Source organism: Lotus japonicus, chromosome 1 (genome assembly GCF_012489685.1).
Source record: "Lotus japonicus ecotype B-129 chromosome 1, LjGifu_v1.2".
NCBI lineage: Eukaryota > Viridiplantae > Streptophyta > Magnoliopsida > Fabales > Fabaceae > Lotus > Lotus japonicus.
The window spans coordinates 79,767,597-79,786,349 of NC_080041.1; the positions used below are offsets into that span (position 1 = coordinate 79,767,597).

The 18,753-nt window shown below is 37.9% G+C and overlaps 2 protein-coding genes across 9 annotated transcripts; both read left to right on the forward strand.

Moving 5' to 3' along the window:
• Positions 1-3,931: 3,931 nt before the first annotated feature.
• On the forward strand, positions 3,932-11,510 carry LOC130717608 (F-box/LRR-repeat protein At5g63520-like). Of its 7 annotated transcripts, none has more exons than XM_057567920.1 (11): positions 3,932-4,285; positions 4,431-4,538; positions 4,625-4,717; positions 4,786-4,902; positions 5,491-5,658; positions 6,111-6,212; positions 6,303-6,342; positions 6,741-6,893; positions 7,614-7,789; positions 10,032-10,150; positions 10,917-11,510. In XM_057567920.1, exons 1-11 carry the CDS (start codon positions 4,115-4,117, stop codon positions 11,356-11,358), a joined length of 1,689 nt encoding a protein of 562 aa, XP_057423903.1. In that variant the 5' UTR covers positions 3,932-4,114; the 3' UTR covers positions 11,359-11,510. The 7 variants fall into 7 exon arrangements, with proteins under 7 accessions (XP_057423903.1, XP_057423896.1, XP_057423928.1 ...); XM_057567913.1 differs by having other exon boundaries at positions 3,935-4,285; positions 10,014-10,150; XM_057567945.1 differs by lacking the exon at positions 5,491-5,658 and having other exon boundaries at positions 3,936-4,285.
• Positions 11,511-12,500: 990 nt separating this feature from the next.
• LOC130717649 (F-box/LRR-repeat protein At5g63520-like) lies at positions 12,501-17,248 on the forward strand. Of its 2 annotated transcripts, none has more exons than XM_057567972.1 (10): positions 12,501-12,805; positions 12,921-13,028; positions 13,109-13,201; positions 13,278-13,412; positions 14,523-14,627; positions 14,722-14,761; positions 15,047-15,199; positions 15,822-15,997; positions 16,341-16,459; positions 16,607-17,248. In XM_057567972.1, the coding sequence occupies exons 1-10, from the start codon at positions 12,551-12,553 to the stop codon at positions 17,046-17,048; spliced, it is 1,626 nt and encodes a 541-aa protein (XP_057423955.1). In that variant the 5' UTR covers positions 12,501-12,550; the 3' UTR covers positions 17,049-17,248. The 2 variants fall into 2 exon arrangements, with proteins under 2 accessions (XP_057423955.1, XP_057423964.1); XM_057567981.1 differs by having other exon boundaries at positions 12,502-12,805; positions 14,526-14,627.
• The last annotated feature ends 1,505 nt before the right edge of the window (positions 17,249-18,753 follow it).

Below are 18,753 nucleotides of genomic sequence, written 5' to 3' on the forward strand. Positions count from 1 at the left end.
TTCTTATCTAATTTTTTTATTATGCCTTTATAAGTTCCAAAACTTATTATTTTTCTATAAAGAAAAATATTAAGGACAACGATGGATAGACCAAAACTTAGTTAGACGAAACCCACGAATTAAATCACCACCATTTATTTACTTGATGCTGTCCAATTCTAGTTGTCCAACCACCGACTCTTTTTTTGTTACAAATAGCATTTCTCATAATCTAGTGTTTTTTTAAATTTGAATATCATCGACATTTATAATCCTGTGTCATAATTTAATAATATAACATTCTTCTTCTTATTTTTATTTTTATTATTGTTCTTATAGGTTCCTATTAACACGTACTTCAGCCACTTCACACATAACTCAACCATCACCCAGGGCAAAGGTCAAAGCTAGAGGACTACCGTTATGGTTGGTTCCTTTGATTTGTCTATCAAAAACATATTGACTAAATCAAATGATGAGATTCCTAACCTCATATGCCACTTATACTACACAATAATCGGCTCATGTTGTGCGATTGAGTTACCTTCCCAATGTACGACCTAGACCTCGAAATGATTGACATACACCGTGAAACAATCGACACACATCAAGTTGAACTAAAGGAGTGGTGTATGTCAATGAAAAATAGAGAAGTGGGGCTGGGGTATTTAGTTTTCCTCTAAAGGGAAATTGAAAGGAATGATAATTAAAAAGAGAAGAGCTAGCAACACACTCTTTTAAGAACACATTTCAACACACTTATTGTGATTGATTTATTTTTCCAAAACTCAACATGTTTCTCTTACTTCCTTAAAATATGTTGACTATTCGTGATAGGTACACGTGTCTCTTAGAAGTTACTTAGAGGTTAATAATTAGTTAGTTGGTGTTAGTTTGTGAATGTGACTATAAATAAGAGACTTAGGGAGAGAGTGAGGTATCTTTTAGTTCATTTTGGGTTCTAGGGCCTAGGAAGAGGGTGTGGACTCCCTTGAGATTGAGTGTGGACTCTTTCTCTTGTACTCTGCCATGATTCTCAGTTTGGGAATTAGGGTTTATCATCAATAAAACATCTGGTTCTAACATTGGTATCAGAGCACCGATCTGGTGCCTGAACCACAATTTCTTTGCTGCGTTATGGAAGAATCAAGGCGCATGGTGAGAATTTCAGAGGAATTGGTGAGGGAAATTCCAATTTTTGGGGGTGATGATGCGTATGATTGGGTACACTGTTTGGAGCGCTATTTTCTGTTGAAGAAGGTGAGAGAGGAAGACAAGATGCAAGCAACCATGGAGGCCTTAGAAGGAAGGGCTCTTACCTGGTTTCAATGGTGGACCAGTTGTAATCCCAATTCTTCATGGGAAGGGTTCAAGATTGCAGTGGTGAGGAGGTTTCAGCCCTCAAAGATTCAGAATCCATTTGAGTTGCTTCTTTCTCTGAAGCAAGATGAAACAGTGGAAGATTATGTGAAAGATTTTGAGAAGTACGTGGGTGCTCTCAGAGAAATTGATCCAGAATTTGTGATAGGCACTTTCTTGAAGGGATTGAAGGAAGAAATCCGGATAGAGGTACAATCTTGTGAATTTCATTCTCTCTCTGAGGTTATTCAAGAAACCATCTTTATTGAACAAGAAAGGAGAGAATCGGAGGCTGCAATCGAAGCGGAGCGAACAGCGGCAGCGGCGGCATCGCCGAGAGGGACGGGGACTGCGGCGGAAGAAGAGCAAGTCGCAGCGGTGGCTGGGCAAACATCTGAAGAAGAGGAAGACTCAACCTCTGCGATTCAGAAACCGAATCTTGGAACAAAGGGTGAATCGGAGACGACGGCGGAAAAAGAGCGAGTAGCGGCGGAGGCAGAGGAGCCGTTGCGAAGACCCAATCTTGAAGTAGCGGAGGAAGAGCGAGTAGCGGCGGAGGCATCACCGGAGAATTTTGAGGCCGCGACGACGACAGATTCAGCGGTGGCGGAGGCGATTCAGAACTTCAATTTTGAAACAGAGGTTGAAGGAAGATATGGTGGGGTGAGCGTAGCAATTGCGACACGGAATCAAACGACAATTGAAGGTTCATTAATGGAAGGATTACAGAATTGCATCCTTCGAGGTGTTAAGAAGGAAGGATTCGCCGTCTATCCCCAAATTGTTGATTTAGGGTTCTTCGACGGAACAAGAATTCTGAAATTGGGGGTAGAGAGAAGCAGGACCCAGAAATTCAAAAATGGTAGTGGATTCCGTCGATTCTTCATGCCGACAGAGAAGACTCATCGAAGGAGGGTGGCGAGGCCACTCCCACCACCGCAACCGCCAGACCGGGAATTGTTGGCAAAGGATTCTCGTTCACCGGCGAAACCACCAAACCAAGGATGTACGGTGGCTAGAGTTCTGCTGGAAGACGAGGTAAACCCACTTCTGTTGATAGATCTTCTGATCTGTGACTCTCTTCCACAGTTTGCAGCTTTGGGGAACAGACTTACGATAGCAAGTGTGAAGGAGATAGGTGAGTCATGTGTGTTGTTTCTGATTTGTCAGTCTGGTTTGGAAGCAATGATTGCATGTTGCCAGGAAGTCAAGGCCCAGACAATTTTGGACTTCCTGTGCCAAATTCAACTAGCAGGAGTTGTTAAAAACCTTGGAATATATGTTTGGTTTATAAGCTTTTTGCAGTGGGATCCAGGTGTCTTGTTGCTAAGGTCTGTGAATTATTTGCTGGCAGCTCAAGGAAGAAATAGCAAATGGGTGAGTTTGGTTAGAGCAGCATGCAAAGGATTTACCCTCCAAATACTTATTCAACAAATGGGCCAAGCCCAGAATAGAAAATGGGTTCAGGAGGCAGTTAAAGTGGAGAAAAATTTGGTCTTGATGTGCCAAGTGCAGCAAGCAAAAGTGGTTGGCCAAGGGACCTCAAATGATCAACAATTTGTTGATAATGGCTTGGAGTTTTACAAAGTTGCAGGCTTTGTTTTGTGTCAGGTTTTGAGGCTATTATGTTGGGAGTTGATAAAGAGCTGGGGCTGGGGAAAGTATAAGAGATTTACTGGCTATGAAGTTTGTTCTGGACATGAAAATGACTTAGGAAATATAAGCTTGGGGAGGCTAGACTGTGGAGACTCTGCTCCCCTGCTCTTTCAACTGGTTGGCAAATGTTGGAACCTTGGCATAATATGTTTGACACGTTCAGAGAAGGTGTTTGCCATTTCATACATGGTTGGGATTAATTGCTTCCTGCAATGGGATCCAGGAGGAAACTATTGTGCTTGTCACCTTTGGTTCTTGGCATGGCTGTTCTATTTTGTAGTTACAGTATTCAACCTCTTTGCATCAACTGGAACTTCTGCTATTTGTTTTTCCAGCACTGGGACTTAGGCCACATTTATTTCAGCAGGACTTTGAAGACTTTCCCCAAGTCATACATGTCTTGGACTCTTTGCTTTAGGCTGTGGGATCCTGGTTGAAGCTGTACTTGTCCCTTTTGGATTGTTTGGATAGTTGTTCCATGATGTAGCTTGTCATTTGTCCTTCACCTTGAGGACAAGGTGAATTTTCAGGGGGGAGTATTGATAGGTACACATGTCTCTTAGTAGTTACTTAGAGGTTAATAATTAGTTAGTTGGTGTTAGTTTGTGAATGTGACTATAAATAAGAGACTTAGGGAGAGAGTGAGGTATCTTTTAGTTCATTTTGGGTTCTGGGGCCTAGGAAGAGGGTGTAGACTCTCTTGAGATTGAGTGTGGACTCTTTCTCTTGTACTCTGCCATGATTCTCAGTTTGGGAATTAGGGTTTATCATCAATAAAACATCTCGTTCTAACAATTCGAGAAATAAAGTAATCCTTTGTTGAAACGTATCATTAATAGAATTGTTGCTAGCCTTTCTCGAATAAAAAAAATAGAGAGAGAAGTAAGGTTATAAGGCCAACAAAAACATCTGAGTTGAATACTTGCGGTATTGGGCCAAAGCAAAAATGATGCTAGCCCAGTGTTTTACCGCTTTCTTTCCTAGGCACCGTGTCGGGGGTTGTGTCTGCCTGAACCTGAAGCACTGAACTCTGATGATGTTTTCTCATGTCTGAAGTTTCAAGTTTGAACCAAAATGGAGGAGAATCCATCGCCATCATCAACACTCAACAGCTTCGAACATGGGCGTGAGTTTGCTGAACGAGGACCTTCTTCACAACATTCTAACCAGGCTTCCTGCCCTATCGTTCGCTTCAGCAACTTGCGTTAGCAAAACGTGGAACTCTGTCTCCAATCGCATCCTTTCTCGTCCCAAGCTCTCCTCTGCGCTTTCTCTCAACCCTTCACCCAACGTAAGCAGCTTCATGCTTCTCATTCTTCAATTTCTGTGTGTCTTTGTGTTCAGTATCTGATTAATAGATCATGCAAATTGTCAGTTAGTTAGTTAGTTAGTTAGTTAGTTTGTTTGTTTGTTAATCTTCAGTTAACGATGTGCAGGATGCAGTGAATGAGGTTCTTCACAAGATTCTGTCCGAGCCCATCCGACCTCATTTTGCTATTGTCAATCTTGCAGTTGGATTCGGAGCGTCCAAGATTCTGTGGCTTGTAAGTTGTAAGGAATTGACACTCTTTTTTTAGTGCAAGCAGTATTTGTATTATCATATGCAATTGACTTAATGCCTGTGGTGCAGGTTACAAAGACATTGGGTTCCGATATTCCAGTTATTGTCTCCGTGACAAATGGTATTATGGGAAGGGATGCTCTTACGGGTGAATTTAAAGAGGTTGAATGTTGATATTTGTTTCCTTTTGAGCTGGAGATTTGCTAGACTCATGTAGATAATTTGTGCAGGTCAAGTGGGATGCCGATGCGCTTATAAGTGCCATTGTAGATGAGGGCATAGTGTTGACTGTTGGCTACTTGCCAGGATTAAAAGTTGAAGCTATACCATTGCAAAGACCAGCCAAGGTAGTAAAATCTATTCAAGAATTTGGATTTTGTACTCTCAGAATATGAATGTGTGTAAGTCACATTGAAAATAAATACAGAATGTACAACCCAAGGTAGTTTCATGCAAAAGGTGCCGTTAAGCAGCCAGGGGGTTTTTATGATACCTCGTGGCAAGGGCAGCTTACTGAAGAAAGGTGTTAAGTATAGATGAAAGATGAAAAAACACAGAATATGTGGACATTTTGCATTAGTTTTACATATAAATTAACATCTCAATTTACAAAACAGAATAGTCGAAAGACTGGTATTAATTATTTAACTTTATGGATATTTTACCCTCAGTATTTTGGGAATTCTTTAAATGTAAATAAGATACTAAAGCCATGCCTAGTAAGAACCAGAATGGTCTAAGACATCAGAGATTTGTGCTTCAACTAGCCAGAGTTAGCAAAATCTTTGGTTTTCTTGTAGGACTAGCTTCTCATAGTGATTTCTGACCCTTTTCACACAAAAGGTCACTTGTTCGGATAAAGTGATATTGTCGGGTAGTATCATGAAATCGGTGGAATTACCAATCTTCACTAGTGCAACCTGTGACTCTGACAGGTTGAGCTGGGCGAACCTGGGAACCATGCAACTCACACCTGTGTTTTTTATTTCCTTTGGTTTGATGTCACATTGAGTTCGACTTCTTTGGTTTTGATAGCTGTGGAAGGGGGGAGGTGTGATGACGATGCAGTTTCTTGTGCAGTCAGGGGAGAGGGTCACAAGAAGGTGTGTGTTCTGGTGTGGGACATTGGGTGGACCCTATAATGCTGTTATTGGGGTTTGATGGGCTTTCCATTGGTTCTGAATATCGTTTTCATGGTATTTTCATATGGAAAATGATTTATCCTCCTACTAATCCTCCTACAAATCCTCCTACACACTAAATGAAGCAAGAAGTTATTGCCTTTGGTATCTTGGAAATGTAAAAAACACTTAATTCTTTCTCCATTTAGTGTGTAGGAGGATGAAGTAGGAGGATATATCAATGCTCCATTTTTGTATATTCTGGTTGCAAGGGCAGTGTTGACATGTACTTTCTGGTTAGAAGTCTAAAAATTTGAGTGCTAGAAAATTGGTCTGCATGTGAACGAAGATTAATGTATTATAAGGATGTAGTAAATGAATGGAAGTGTAACCATGCTTTATGCTTTTATATTTATAATTATCTGTGGCAGCAGACACCTCAAGAACCATGGATTGACAATTTTGTGATGGATATCAAGGAATATTCTGCCTCTGTCTCCAGTTGCCAATTCCCTGTTGGGATTATGCTGTTCGGAGTAAGTTAATGGTTGTGCACTTATTTACAAATAAATCACTATTTTTAGCATTCTTGGTTCTGTTTTTAACACTTTGATTTGGCTTCGCAGGAAGCAACCTCTGACATGGAACTGCTTCTGAAGAAATTGGGTGAGTGATGCTTGTATACATATATTTTGCTACCAATTGTTATTGTCTTTCCTAATTCTGATTTTTCTTCATATTCTCATTTACTCTTTACTTTTCATGGTAAAAAGTATTAGGAAATTTGGTGTTTTGCATGGTAGAATGAGGTTTATGCTTCATTTTTGGTGTGTGATAAAAGGGTGTTTCTTAGAGCTCATACATGTGATCCTATATTTTATCGAAAGATATTTGTTACAAAATTTCTATGGGATACATAGTGGTAATTTGATACTCGAATTTAGATGAGGTGACTTTGTATTGTGTTAGTTCTGTAATTGAGAACATGACTTCAATTTACACCTTCCTGCTACTGGCCTGTGCTTGGTTTCTTTTTATTTTAATGATGTCTTGTTTTATATCAGACTATGCCATGCCGATGGACACATTCATTGTGGGTAATGAGCGAGGCTCCGTTGTATACAGAAGTGGAAATGATTATAGGAGCATCTGTGATAATACAAAGGACATAGAAGCTGTTGCTCTTGTATTTGCTCAAGACAAAGACAGGTCTTCTGGTACTTCTCATTCTTGATATCTTTTTGGTAGCTCTTGCTACCTGATGGACAATAGAATTCATGAAACTGTTACAGTGCATGCAATCCCATTTCATTAATGGAGAATGTAATTTTTCATATTTCTCAAAGGATGTTAGGTTTGAAAACTTCTGTAATTTTAGTCGTTAGAAACTTAGAATATGTATTTTATGCTAGAGAAATTTGGGTAGCTAATCAAACAAGTATTAAGAACAAATAAGTGGGAATTTTTTTCAGGTTTGATTAGGATGTCTGGAAATATCAATCGCTTTGCCTTTTCAAATGAGGACAGAGGTTGATAATGCAAGTATTTTCATTCCTTGTCTTCTTTAAGCACTACTATTTGATTTTGTTATTGCTCCTTTTTTTGGGGCAAGTTAGGAAATTCCTGTTGGGATCTAAGTGGGTGATTGAGGGAAATGAGTTTTTCTTTGGGGGGGAGGGTAATTAAACACCCTCCTCCTAAAATCTAAAGGACTGTTTTACAACTCTGTCAGCTATTTCTTTGTAACACTTCCTACTCTTCTTCTGCCTTTATGTGTGCACATGTTGAATAATGGAGTCTATCTTGTATGTGATTTTTTACTGCCACAATTGTTTTTAGAGTTGCAAGGCGTGCTTATAAGTATCATCTTATTTTAGTTTAGTTTTTGCAATTCTCTACAAGTTGCTGATCTTTGTTACGGATTGATTTTGCTGCAGGAAGTATTAGATTTCATATTGCATTCTCAAACGGTGTTTCAACTGTGGGTGCTAGATACAAGGCAGATTCAGTTCAAACAAACTTCGATGTATGTTCTACAAGGCTAATGGCTAGGCGGGAAGGGCAGCAGGAACTTCTTGATGGTCAGAGTATTCTACTTGAGCTTAAAAATTCGGTGCGTGAATATTTGCATTTTTTTGGACAAAACTATAAATTCATTTCATTAAGGGAAAATTGATTTTTAAGATTATTAAGAAGGAATATTTAATCTTAAGAGATATAAAACATGTAAATTTAGTGAGAAGGACCATTAGATTCACCTAAAAGACAAAAAAAAACCCTTGTGAAGAAGTTACTGAGTTATAATTTCAATTTCTTAAGAACTTGTTGCAACCGAGAGCCAAACGAGGAAACTTGCTTTGACCATCATAATTGTTTTCAATTGAATTCTGGTACACAAGTAAAGGCAAATTTCTTAGAAATCAGTAAGGAGATTCATTTTCTCCCATTCTCAAGATATTTTCAATAGTTGTCATAAATCCAAATTCCAGAAACTATTTAAAAAACATAGCCTTACACATCAAAGCAAAAAGAGAGGAAAATAACCAATTAAAAAAATATCTCAAGTACTGCTCCAATGTCTAAATAGAGCAATTTCCCCTTTTTTAGACTTGACAAAACCCCTTTGATAGTTCACAGCACTTGATAAAGGGGTGAAAAACCAGTGCAGAATTGACAAAACAAACTACAAAAGACTCAATGTGAAGATAGAGGGATGTTTGATTGATGAATTGCGCATTTGCTGTTTATACCTCAATCGAAGATGATAACTTTCAAACAGGGAAAAAGAGAAGCCATTAGTTATTTAGAGCATAAGAAAAAACATTCTCGTAGGCAACCAAGGTTGCGGTACCCCACCGAGCAGCACCGCGTTGTCGACAGTTCGATGGCCTTCTTCCCTCTCACTGTCGCAAGCACTCGCTATTTCTACAAACCCAGATTATGGCTATGGAAACTATGGGTTGCACGATTAGAGACCTTGGAGATGCACCATGAAGAGAACGTGGTTGAGAGATAGTTTTTAAAACACAACCAAAATAAAGAAACCACTTTTTGTGGTTTTGAAAAACCGAGTAAAACTGTTTTGAAAGTTTTAAAAAACCGATTGAAAACCATTTTAGCCGACGTGTTTCGTTTTAAAAATGACATTTAAAAACCAAAAACCACAAACTTACAAGTTGCAACCACCCCGAACGGGGCCTACTTGAGTGTTGCAAGGTTGTCAAAATCGAGATCCTTCTTTAAGATCAAGATAGGGGGGGGGTAAAGGATCATAAAACATGTGATCGTATGAATAGTACTATCCTGCCAAAACTTAAGTCTCTTTTAATATAAATATGGTCATATAAATTAGCTAATATATGTAATAATAACACTAAAATTCAAGAATTCAGATATTTATTTTGTAGCTATTATATTGTTCATAGCTAAATGTCTATTTCATGATATTTATCTGGCTGGTTTTCTTCTATCTCATTAGCAGTGTTATTAAACTTGAACCGATTATCGACTCGGTCAGGGTACCGGGTTGATGGGTTACAGGTCGAACCAGTGAGTCTAGTTGAACCCGTTGACTCGGTATCTATTAAAAAATATAACAAACTAACACTAATTAGCAATTCACATTCTAAATTTAAAATTATTACCATCATATGAGTATCTAATTAAACTAAAAATAATTTGCTGCAATAAAATCTTACAATTTATTATGGTCATATCACTACCTAAAGTAATGTAAAAAAAATTTATTCAAATCAGGAAGGATTTCTTTGTCCACTAGTTTAGCAAAAGGGAAAAGAACATGGCAACCTCGTGATGGCTGTAAAACGATAACCCAGGAACAGGCACAGTGAGGACGGCCCCTAACTCGAGGGCACAACTTTGTTGCAGCTTTGTTGCGAATCTGTGAGAGGAGAATGCAATGTCGTTTTTTTATGTTTTACAACTCGCCGGTTCATTAAAAAACCGACCGAGTCACTGGTTTTGATGTAAACCGGCCGAGTCATACCGGTTCTCACCGGTTCAGTTGCACAGCTGATCTGATCCTCGACTTGATTTATAGTCTGACTGGTTCAACCGGCCGGTCCAAGCCGAGTTTAATAACACTGCTCATTAGCATATTTTTCTTTTAGCAACAACAATCTATATCCATATTGGGTATTTATATTTGTTATTTTGTGAAGAAGATGATTGTAATATAGACTTCTGCTATATGTAGTTTTCTTTGATTTTAAGGTTTCACATCAATTCGATGTTTTGCAAAACTAATTCAATAAAATTTGTGCTTGTGGTTTTTATATTTCTTCTTCTTTTGTTTTTATCTATTTTTTTCCCCTTAGCTTCCGAAATTGCAGCAGATGGAGAATCACATCCAGAGACCAGAGTTCCTCATTCGGGTAATTAAACATAGGAAGTTCTCCATTGGAGCAGAGAAGCCAATGCCAAGAAAGTCTATTGCATATCATGGAGTTTTAGGGTATGATATAGACTATTCCCTTTGAAGATTGTAGGTCTTTTAGTACCTCATTAATATTAATTCTTCTCTGGATTCCTCTCGTGAATTTTTCCATTTTTGTTCTGCATCAACCAGATAGTGTGTTATAGCTTTTAATCCCGTTTGGCGCCCTGACCTCGATTGGGGATAGGAACAGGGACAACCCCCCCCCAGAAAAATTTGGGGACCGGGATGGGGTTCATTGTCCCAGCCCCATAAAATACTATAATACCCTTACAAATATTGGATGACTTATAATGAAGACTTTCATTTGGATGAGTTGGATGGTCGAGGGAATGTTTTGAGTGTTTGGTGAATGTACAATTTTATTCTTACTCTGAAGTCTAATTCTGTAAAATAGAAAAATGCACACATGCATGATCTTCTAGTTTTTTTTTCTGACATGGATCCTGAAATGAAATACAAACATGCACAAGAGTTTAACAATAGTTGAAATTATTAATTAATTTTATGATAGATGGTAATTTTTTTAATTTAATGATTCTTTTAAAATTACTTTCTGATAACCAAAAAGAAAAGATGCTTTTCTGACATTTGCAATGAAATTGAAATTGGCTAGACTTCGTGATAACCATTTGAAGTGATATACTTGTTTCTATTCCGTTAGATATGCCCATTATATAATCAACTTCTGTTCTTTCTCTTAAATTTAATGGTCTGCTCCCCAGTCTATTGTAAACAAACAGTCATGAAAGAAAAGACTAAAAGTTGTTCATGTTTTGGACAGAGTTGATGAAGAGTATCTATATGTTGATGGAATTGGCATAAAAAAAGGAGATATCTTTCAGTTCTACCATTCAGATCCTAATGCAGCGTTAGTGTCATTAACGGTGGTCCATGATGTGCTCAACAATATTAAGATGGGAAAAAATTCCAGGAGGTTCATGGGTGATGGAGACAACAGCATTAATGTTTTCGGCGGTTTTATTTTTGCTTGCTATGGCCGTGGTGAATCATTCTTTGGACGTCATGATGTGGATAGCTCCCCATTCTTGGAGAATTTCCCAGGAGTGCCATTGGGTGGCATATTTTGTTGTGGTGAAATAGTTCGTCCTTGTACCCCTTTGATTGGCCAGCATCAAGGAGCAGGCCCCATTAGTTTCTGTTTGCATACTTATGGCACTGTCTATTTAGTGATGTCATATGCTCCTCCCTCTGTGGAACAATAGATGCTGCTCATGTTTTGTTCTCGTGATGTACATTGCTAGTTTATGGAGGATGCTCTATCCTATGGTGTATCAGATAATACCATTTTGTTACATGGAGATGGAGTTTACTTGTTTTACTATCACAAAATCACTATGAAACTGACTTCCAAGTCTTTTGTAATCTTTTCACGGGTTTGTGTGGTGGTTAGAATAAATAATATAAAAAAGTTGATAAATATAATTTAGATTGCCATTGGATCACAACTGCACCATTCTGCTGTTATTTCATTACAGTGTAGGAAAATTTTCCCAATGTTAGTGTGAGATGTCGAGCTCCATATCCCTAACTTGTGTTCTTTTTTCTTTTATCTATGGTTGACCATTGGTGGAGGCACAGTTGCACTCGCATCACTGGGTGTTCCTTGACCCTTAGCAGAACATTTTAATTCCTTAATCCTCCTCTTGAGCCTTCTTACCCAAAGAGTGTGTTGGTGCTTTGAGGGGCTATGCTTAGTAGACTCTTCCGTAAGGACTTCGACGATGAGATGAGATGAGATGAGATGAGATGAGATGGAGATGGAGATGGAGAAAGACAAAGTTCATTTGAACTTGACATCACTGTTAACTGTTAAGGGGATCTTATCTCCTCCAATGCTTCCTTTCATAGCTAGTAGTAGCAACAATGTGACCTCTGGTGGCTGGTGCTATAAATACTAAAATTCAAAATAAGCTAAGTGAAGCTTAGTATAGATTGTCAAATTAAAGATAAGCCTTATAAAAGACCCAAGGCTCATTCAAAATGTAGGTTTCTTAACCAATTCAAGTTGAAACTCAAAGTTAAAATGATAGGGCTAGCAACACATTCTTTTAAAGACACACGTCAACACACTTATTGTGACTGATTTGCTTTTTGAAAACTCAACATGTTCCTCTCACTTCTTAAAAAATGTGTTGACTATTAAGAAAATAAATCAAGTCCAATGAGTATATCAGAGCGTGTTCTTATTAAAAGTGTGTTACTTGCATTTCTCAAATATAAAAAATAAAAAGAAAAATAAGGTTATGAAGTAGCCAACAAAAACATGAATTGAATACTTTCAATATTGGGCCTAAGCAAAAATAAGCCCAGCCCAATAATGTTTAACCGCTTTCTTCCTGAACCTGAAGCACTGAACTCTGATGAATTCTCACGTCGGTGAAGCTTGAACCAAAAATGGAGGAGAATCCATCGCCATCATCATCATCACCACCACCATCGAAATCGATCACGAAGGGAAAAGCTTCAACCGATTCGATCATGGGCGTGGGTTTGCTCAACGACGACCTTCTCCAGAACATTCTCACCAGGCTTCCTGCCCTATCGTTCGCTTCAGCAGCTTGCGTTAGCAAAACATGGAACTCTGTCTCCAATCGCATCCTTTCTCGTCCCAAGCTCTCATCTGCGCTTTCTCTCAACCCTTCACTCACCGTAAGCAGTTTCATGCTTCAATTTTTGTCAATTTCACAAAGTTATGTTCATTTTGTGTGTGTGTGTGTTTATGTTCAATTATCTGATTAATAGATCATGCAACTTGTCTCTGCAGGATGCAGTGAACGAGGTTCTTCACAAGGTTCTAGCTGAGCCAATTCGACCTTATTTCGCAATTGTCAATGTTGGAAGTGGATTCGAATCGTCAAAGATTCTGCGGCTTGTAAGGAATTTAGCATTTTTTTAGTGCAAGCAGTGTTTGTAATTTTGTATTATGCATTTGACTTGATGCCTGTGGTGCAGGTTAGAAAGAGATTGGGGTTTAATATTCCGGTTATTGTCTCGGTGACGAATGGTATTATGGGAAGGGATGCTCTTACTGATGAATTTAAAGAGGTTGAAACTTGAAGGTTGGCATTTTGTTTCCTTTTGAGTTGGAGATTTGCTAGACTCATGTAGATAATTTGTGCAGGTCAAGTGGGGTGCGCTTTTTAGTGGCATTGACAGTGAAGCATATGCAAGAAATCTGAATGAAGGCATAGTGTTGACCGTTGGATACTTGCCGGGATTAAAAGTTGAAGCTATACCATTGCGTCGACCGCCCAAGGTAATTAAATCTGTTCAAGAATTGGACTTTGTACTCTTAGAATATGAATGTGCAAGAGTAAGATACATTGAAAATTATGATTGAATACCTGGACAACCCAAGGTAGATTCATGCAAAAGGTTCCCTTAGGCGGCCAAGTGGCTTTTATGATACCTTGAGGCAGGTGTCAGCTTACTGAAGAAAGGTGTTAGGAATAGATGAAAGAAGAAAAAAAGTATAATATGTGGATTATTAGCATTAGTTTTACATTTGAATTAACTTCTCAATTTACATAACAGAATAGTCCAAAGACTGGTATTAATTATTTAACATTATGGATATTTTACCCTCTTAGCATCACATCAGCGAGTTAGGATCTCAGTATTTTGGGAATTCTATAATTGTAAATAAGATGCTAAAGCCATGCCTAGTAAGAACCTTAATGGTCTAAGACACCAGAGATTTGTGCTTCAACTAGCCAGGGTTAGTAAAATCTTCGGTTTTCTCGTAGGATTGGCTTCTCATAGTGATTCCTGACCCTTTCCACACAAAAGATCACTTGTTCAGATAAAGTGAGATTGTAGGGTAATATCATGATTCATGAAATTGGTGGAATCGCCAATCTTCATGAGTAGTGCAACCTGTGACTCAGACAGGTTGAGCTGGGCAAACCTGGGAACCACACCTCTGTTTTTCATTTCATTTGGTTTGATGTGACATTGAGTTTGACTTCTTTGGTTTTGATAGCTGTGGAATGGGGGGAGCGTTGATGCAGTTCTTATGGAGTCTGGGAGAGGGTCACGATTGGCCACGATGAGGAGTGTGTTCTGGTCTGGGTCACTGGGTGGACCCTATAATGCCGTTCTTGGGGTTTGATGGGCTTTGCATAGATTCTGAAATTTGTTTTTATGCTATTTTCATATTTTGTATCTTCTGGTTGCAAGAGAAGGGTTATCAGGTACTTTCTAGTTAGAAGTCTAAAAATTTGAGTGCTAGATAATGGGTCTGCATGTGAATGGACTATGGAGATTAATATATCATAAGGGTGTAGTGAATGAATGGAAGTGAAACCATGCTTTGTGCTTTTATAGTTATCATTATCAAAGTTATTAATTAAAAATATCTTGACAGCAGACACCTCAAGAACCACGGATTGACAATTTTGTGATGGATATCAAGGAATATTCGGCCTCTGTCTCCAGTTGCAAATTCCCTGTTGGGATTATACTGTTTGGAGTAAGTTAATGGTTGTGCACTTATTTACAAATAAATTACTACGTTCCGTTGTCATTCTTGGTTCCGTTTTTAACACTTCGATTTGGCTCTACAGGAATCAAGCAGTGACATGAAACTGGTTCTGGAGAAGTTGGGTGAGTGGTACTTTGTATACATATATTTTGTTATGCCAATTGTTATTGTGATAAAAGAGTGCTGCTTACAGTTCATAGATGTGATGCTATATTTAGTTGAAAGATATTTGTGACAAAATGTCTGGGATACATAATGGCAATTTGATACTTGAATTTAGAGGAGGTGACTTTGTATGTTGTGTTAGTTCTGTAATTGAGAATATGACTTCAACTTACACCCTTCTGCCGCAGGCCTGTGCTTGGTTTCTTTTTATTTTATTTTAATAATGTCTTGTTTTATTTCAGACTATGCCATGCCGATGGACACAATCATTGTGGGTGATGAGCGAGGCTCCTTTGTATACTGCAGTGGAAATGATTCTAGGAGTATTCGTGGTAGAACAAGGGACACAGAAGCTGTTGCTCTTGTATTTGCTCAAGACAGAGACAGGTCTTCTGGTACTTCTCATTCTTGATATCTTTTTGGTAGCTCTTGGCACCTGATGCACAATATAATTCATGAAATTGTTACAGTGCATGCAATCCCATTTCATTAATGAAGAATGTAAAATTTCGTATTCCTCTAAGGATGTTTGGGTTGAAAACTTCTGTAACTTTAGTCATTAGAATATATATTTTATGCTGGAGAAATTTGGGTAGCTAATCAAACATGTGTTAAGAACAAAGAAGTGGGAATTCCTCTCAGGTTTGAATAGGCATGTCTGGAAATGTCATTCTCCTTGTTTTTTCAGATGAGATGAGGACAGAGGCTGATTATGGAAGTTTTTTCATTCCTTGTTTTCTGTAAGCACTACTATTTGATTCTGTTATTGCTCCTTTTTTGGGGAAAGTTAGGAAACTCATGTTGGGATCTAAGTGGGTGACTGAGGGAAATGAGTTTTTTTTTTTGGGGGGGGGGGGGATTGAGCCCCTTGGCAAGTTAGGAAATTCCTGCTGGGATCTATCGTGTATGTGATTTTTTACTGCCACAATTGTTTCTGGGGTTGCAAAGTTATTTTATTTTATTTTTTGCAACTCTCTATAAGTTGCTCATCTTTGTTACGGATTGATTTTGCTGCAGGAAGTATTAGATTCCATATTGCATTCTCAAACGGGGTTTCAACTGTGGGTGCTAGATACAAGGCAGTTTCAGTTAAAACAAACTTTGATGATTGTTCTACCTGGCTAACTGCTAGGAGGGAAGGGCAGCAGGAACTTCTTGATGGTCAGAGTATTCTACTTGAGATTAACGATTCGGTGCGTGATTCTAAAACATTAAGAAGGACCATTAAATAGACTCCAAAATTAATTTTTTAAATCATTAAAAAGGAATACTTAATCTTAAGAGATATAGAACATGTAAACTTAGGAAGAAGGAACATACCCTCTTGGGTGTTAAATATTTTATATTCTTGTTAACTTTGAAGCTGATGATAATATAGACTTCCGCTATCTGTAGTTTTCTTTGATTGTAAGGTTTCACATCAATTCGAAGTTTTGTAGTACTAATTCGATGAAATTTGTGCTAGTGGTTTTTATCTTTCATCTTCTTTTGTTTCTATCTATACTATTTTCCCCTTAACTTCCAAAAACGTGGCAGCTAGAGAATCAGATCGAGTCTCCAGAGTTGTACATTGGGGTAATTAAACATAGGAAATTCTCCATTGGAGCAGAGAAGCCAATGCCAAGAACGTCTATTGCATATCATGGAGTTGTAGGGTATGATATAGACTCTTCCCTTTGTAGATTGTAGGTCTTTTAGTACCTCTCATTAATATTAATTCTTCTCTGGAGTCCTCTCATGAATTTTTCCTTTTTTTTTTATAGAAAAAAGGCTGATTTCCTAAGTTTTCATGTTTTGAACAGAGGTGATGAAGAGTATCTATATGTTGATGGAATTGGCATCAAAACAGGAGATATCTTTCAGTTCTACCATTCAGATCCTAAAGCAGCGTTAGGTTCATTAACAGAGGTCCATGATGCCCTCAACAATATTAAGCTGGAAAAAAATTCTAGGAGGTTCATGTGTGATGGAGACAATGGTGTTAATGTTTTCGGGGGCCTTATTTTTGCTTGCTATGGCCGTGGTGAGTCATTCTTTGGACATCACAATATTGATAGCTCCCCATTCTTGGAGAATTTCCCAGGAGTGCCACTGGGAGGCATATTTTGTGGTGGAGAAATGGTTCGTCCTTGCACCACTTTGATTGGTCAGCATCAAGGAGCAAGCCCCATTAGTTGCTGTCTACATGTTTACAGCACTGTATATTTAGTGATGACATATGCTCCCTCCTCTGTGGAACAATAGATGCTGCTCATGTTTATTCTCATGATGTACATTGCTAGTTTAAGAGGATGCTCTGTGCTGCGGTCTTGGATTCGACTATCTTATGGTGTATCAGATAATAATTATTTTGTTACATGGATATGGAGTTTATGCAGGGTAGTTTGTTTTAACTATCACAATATCATTATGAAACTGACTTTCAAGTTTCAAGTCTTTCGTAATCTTTTTACGGGTTTGTGAGGTGGGTAAGATAATGATGATTAGATAGGACAACCATCAACAAGATTTAATAATAATGTAAAAACGTTGATAAGTATAATTTAGATTGATATGAACCATTGGATCACAACTCACCATTCTGATTCTCTGCAGTTATTTCCATAGTAGTGCATTTGGATTTCTATTAGACTTAATGTTCTGATTCACGTTGATAAGTATGTTTGAGGCCAATTGCCTCAACATATTAAAATCGTGCTGCTTTAATTTATAAAAACTCTGATAAATTCTAGCTTCTCCCTCCAATTTCCTAGTCGGTGTTCCATCTTTTTAATTTATTGTCGACCATTACATAAGGTACAGTCGCGCCACTAAGTCTGCCTTGACCCTCAGAAATGCATTTCAATTCCTTGACCTCCTCTTGAGCCTCCTGACCCCAAGAGTGGGTTGGTGCTTTGAGGGGCTATGCTTAGTAGACCCCATAAGGACTTCAATGTTATTCAAGGCAAAGTTTACGGGGATGGAGGAGAAAGGCAAAGTTTATTCAAACTCGACATCACGGTTAAGGGGATCTCAAGGCTAGTGGAGTAGCTTGAGGGAGAAACCTGAGAAGGGGGACAACCAAAATATTTCTTAAGTGTTCACGTAAGTAGCAAACAGACTATAGACCAAAGAGTGTTCTAGCCGAGTGTATTGATATATTGAGTGAGTGTTCTATTGCAGATACATATGCTTATATAATGGGAAAACTAGACGCTTCATGCTTGAAGGCTCGATTGTCGCTCCATGTCAGGCAGTAACCATGAGTCATTTATTGACTTTCCATTTTGGGATGATCATAGTTGGTTGCGGGGTCTTTGTGGAAGATTATAGACACAAATAGCGGTGCGAATATATTGGGTGAGAGAACAAAGGTTGTGCTTGATATATGAGGCTTTATCGACTGATTGTAGCAAATTCAGGACGACACGATAAGCAACAATGAGACATTTGTTGTAGTAATTACTAAATTTTAAAATAAGCTAAGTGATCGAAAGAAGCTTATGAATTATTGCGTACGTTTGGTAGTAAGGACATGATAGGATATGACAGGATAATAATCATATCATGTTGTTATCTCTTGTTTGTTGCGTCAGCAATATATGATAACATTATCCTGTCTCCTATCATATCATATCTATCATGTGCAAAAGTTATCCTGAGGGGGAGCTAGGATAGAATTTATCCTAATAGAATATGATACTAGTTATATATTTTCTTTCAGTATCCTAACTCTAAATTAATTTATTTTAATATTATATAATTTATAATTTATAATAATAATAATAATAATAATAATTAATAAATATAAAAAATATTATTATCCATAAATAGTAAAATAGACTACTCACTTACAAATATTGATTTATTAATAGTAATAGACTAATTTAATATTTTCATCTCTTATTAGTTAAAAATTACTTATCTACTTATATAATCATTTAAATATAAAGTAATTTTGAAATAATAA

Coding starts and splice junctions, on each gene's coding strand:
- LOC130717608 (XM_057567913.1), top strand. CDS start 4,115: ATGGGCGTGAGTTTGCTGAACGAGGACCTTCTTCACAACATTCTAACC. Junction 4,286..4,430: donor CTCTCAACCCTTCACCCAAC/GTAAGCAGCTTC, acceptor AACGATGTGCAG/GATGCAGTGAATGAGGTTCT. Junction 6,343..6,740: donor ACTGCTTCTGAAGAAATTGG/GTGAGTGATGCT, acceptor GTTTTATATCAG/ACTATGCCATGCCGATGGAC.
- LOC130717649 (XM_057567972.1), top strand. CDS start 12,551: ATGGAGGAGAATCCATCGCCATCATCATCATCACCACCACCATCGAAA. Junction 12,806..12,920: donor CTCTCAACCCTTCACTCACC/GTAAGCAGTTTC, acceptor TTGTCTCTGCAG/GATGCAGTGAACGAGGTTCT. Junction 13,202..13,277: donor TTACTGATGAATTTAAAGAG/GTTGAAACTTGA, acceptor TAATTTGTGCAG/GTCAAGTGGGGTGCGCTTTT.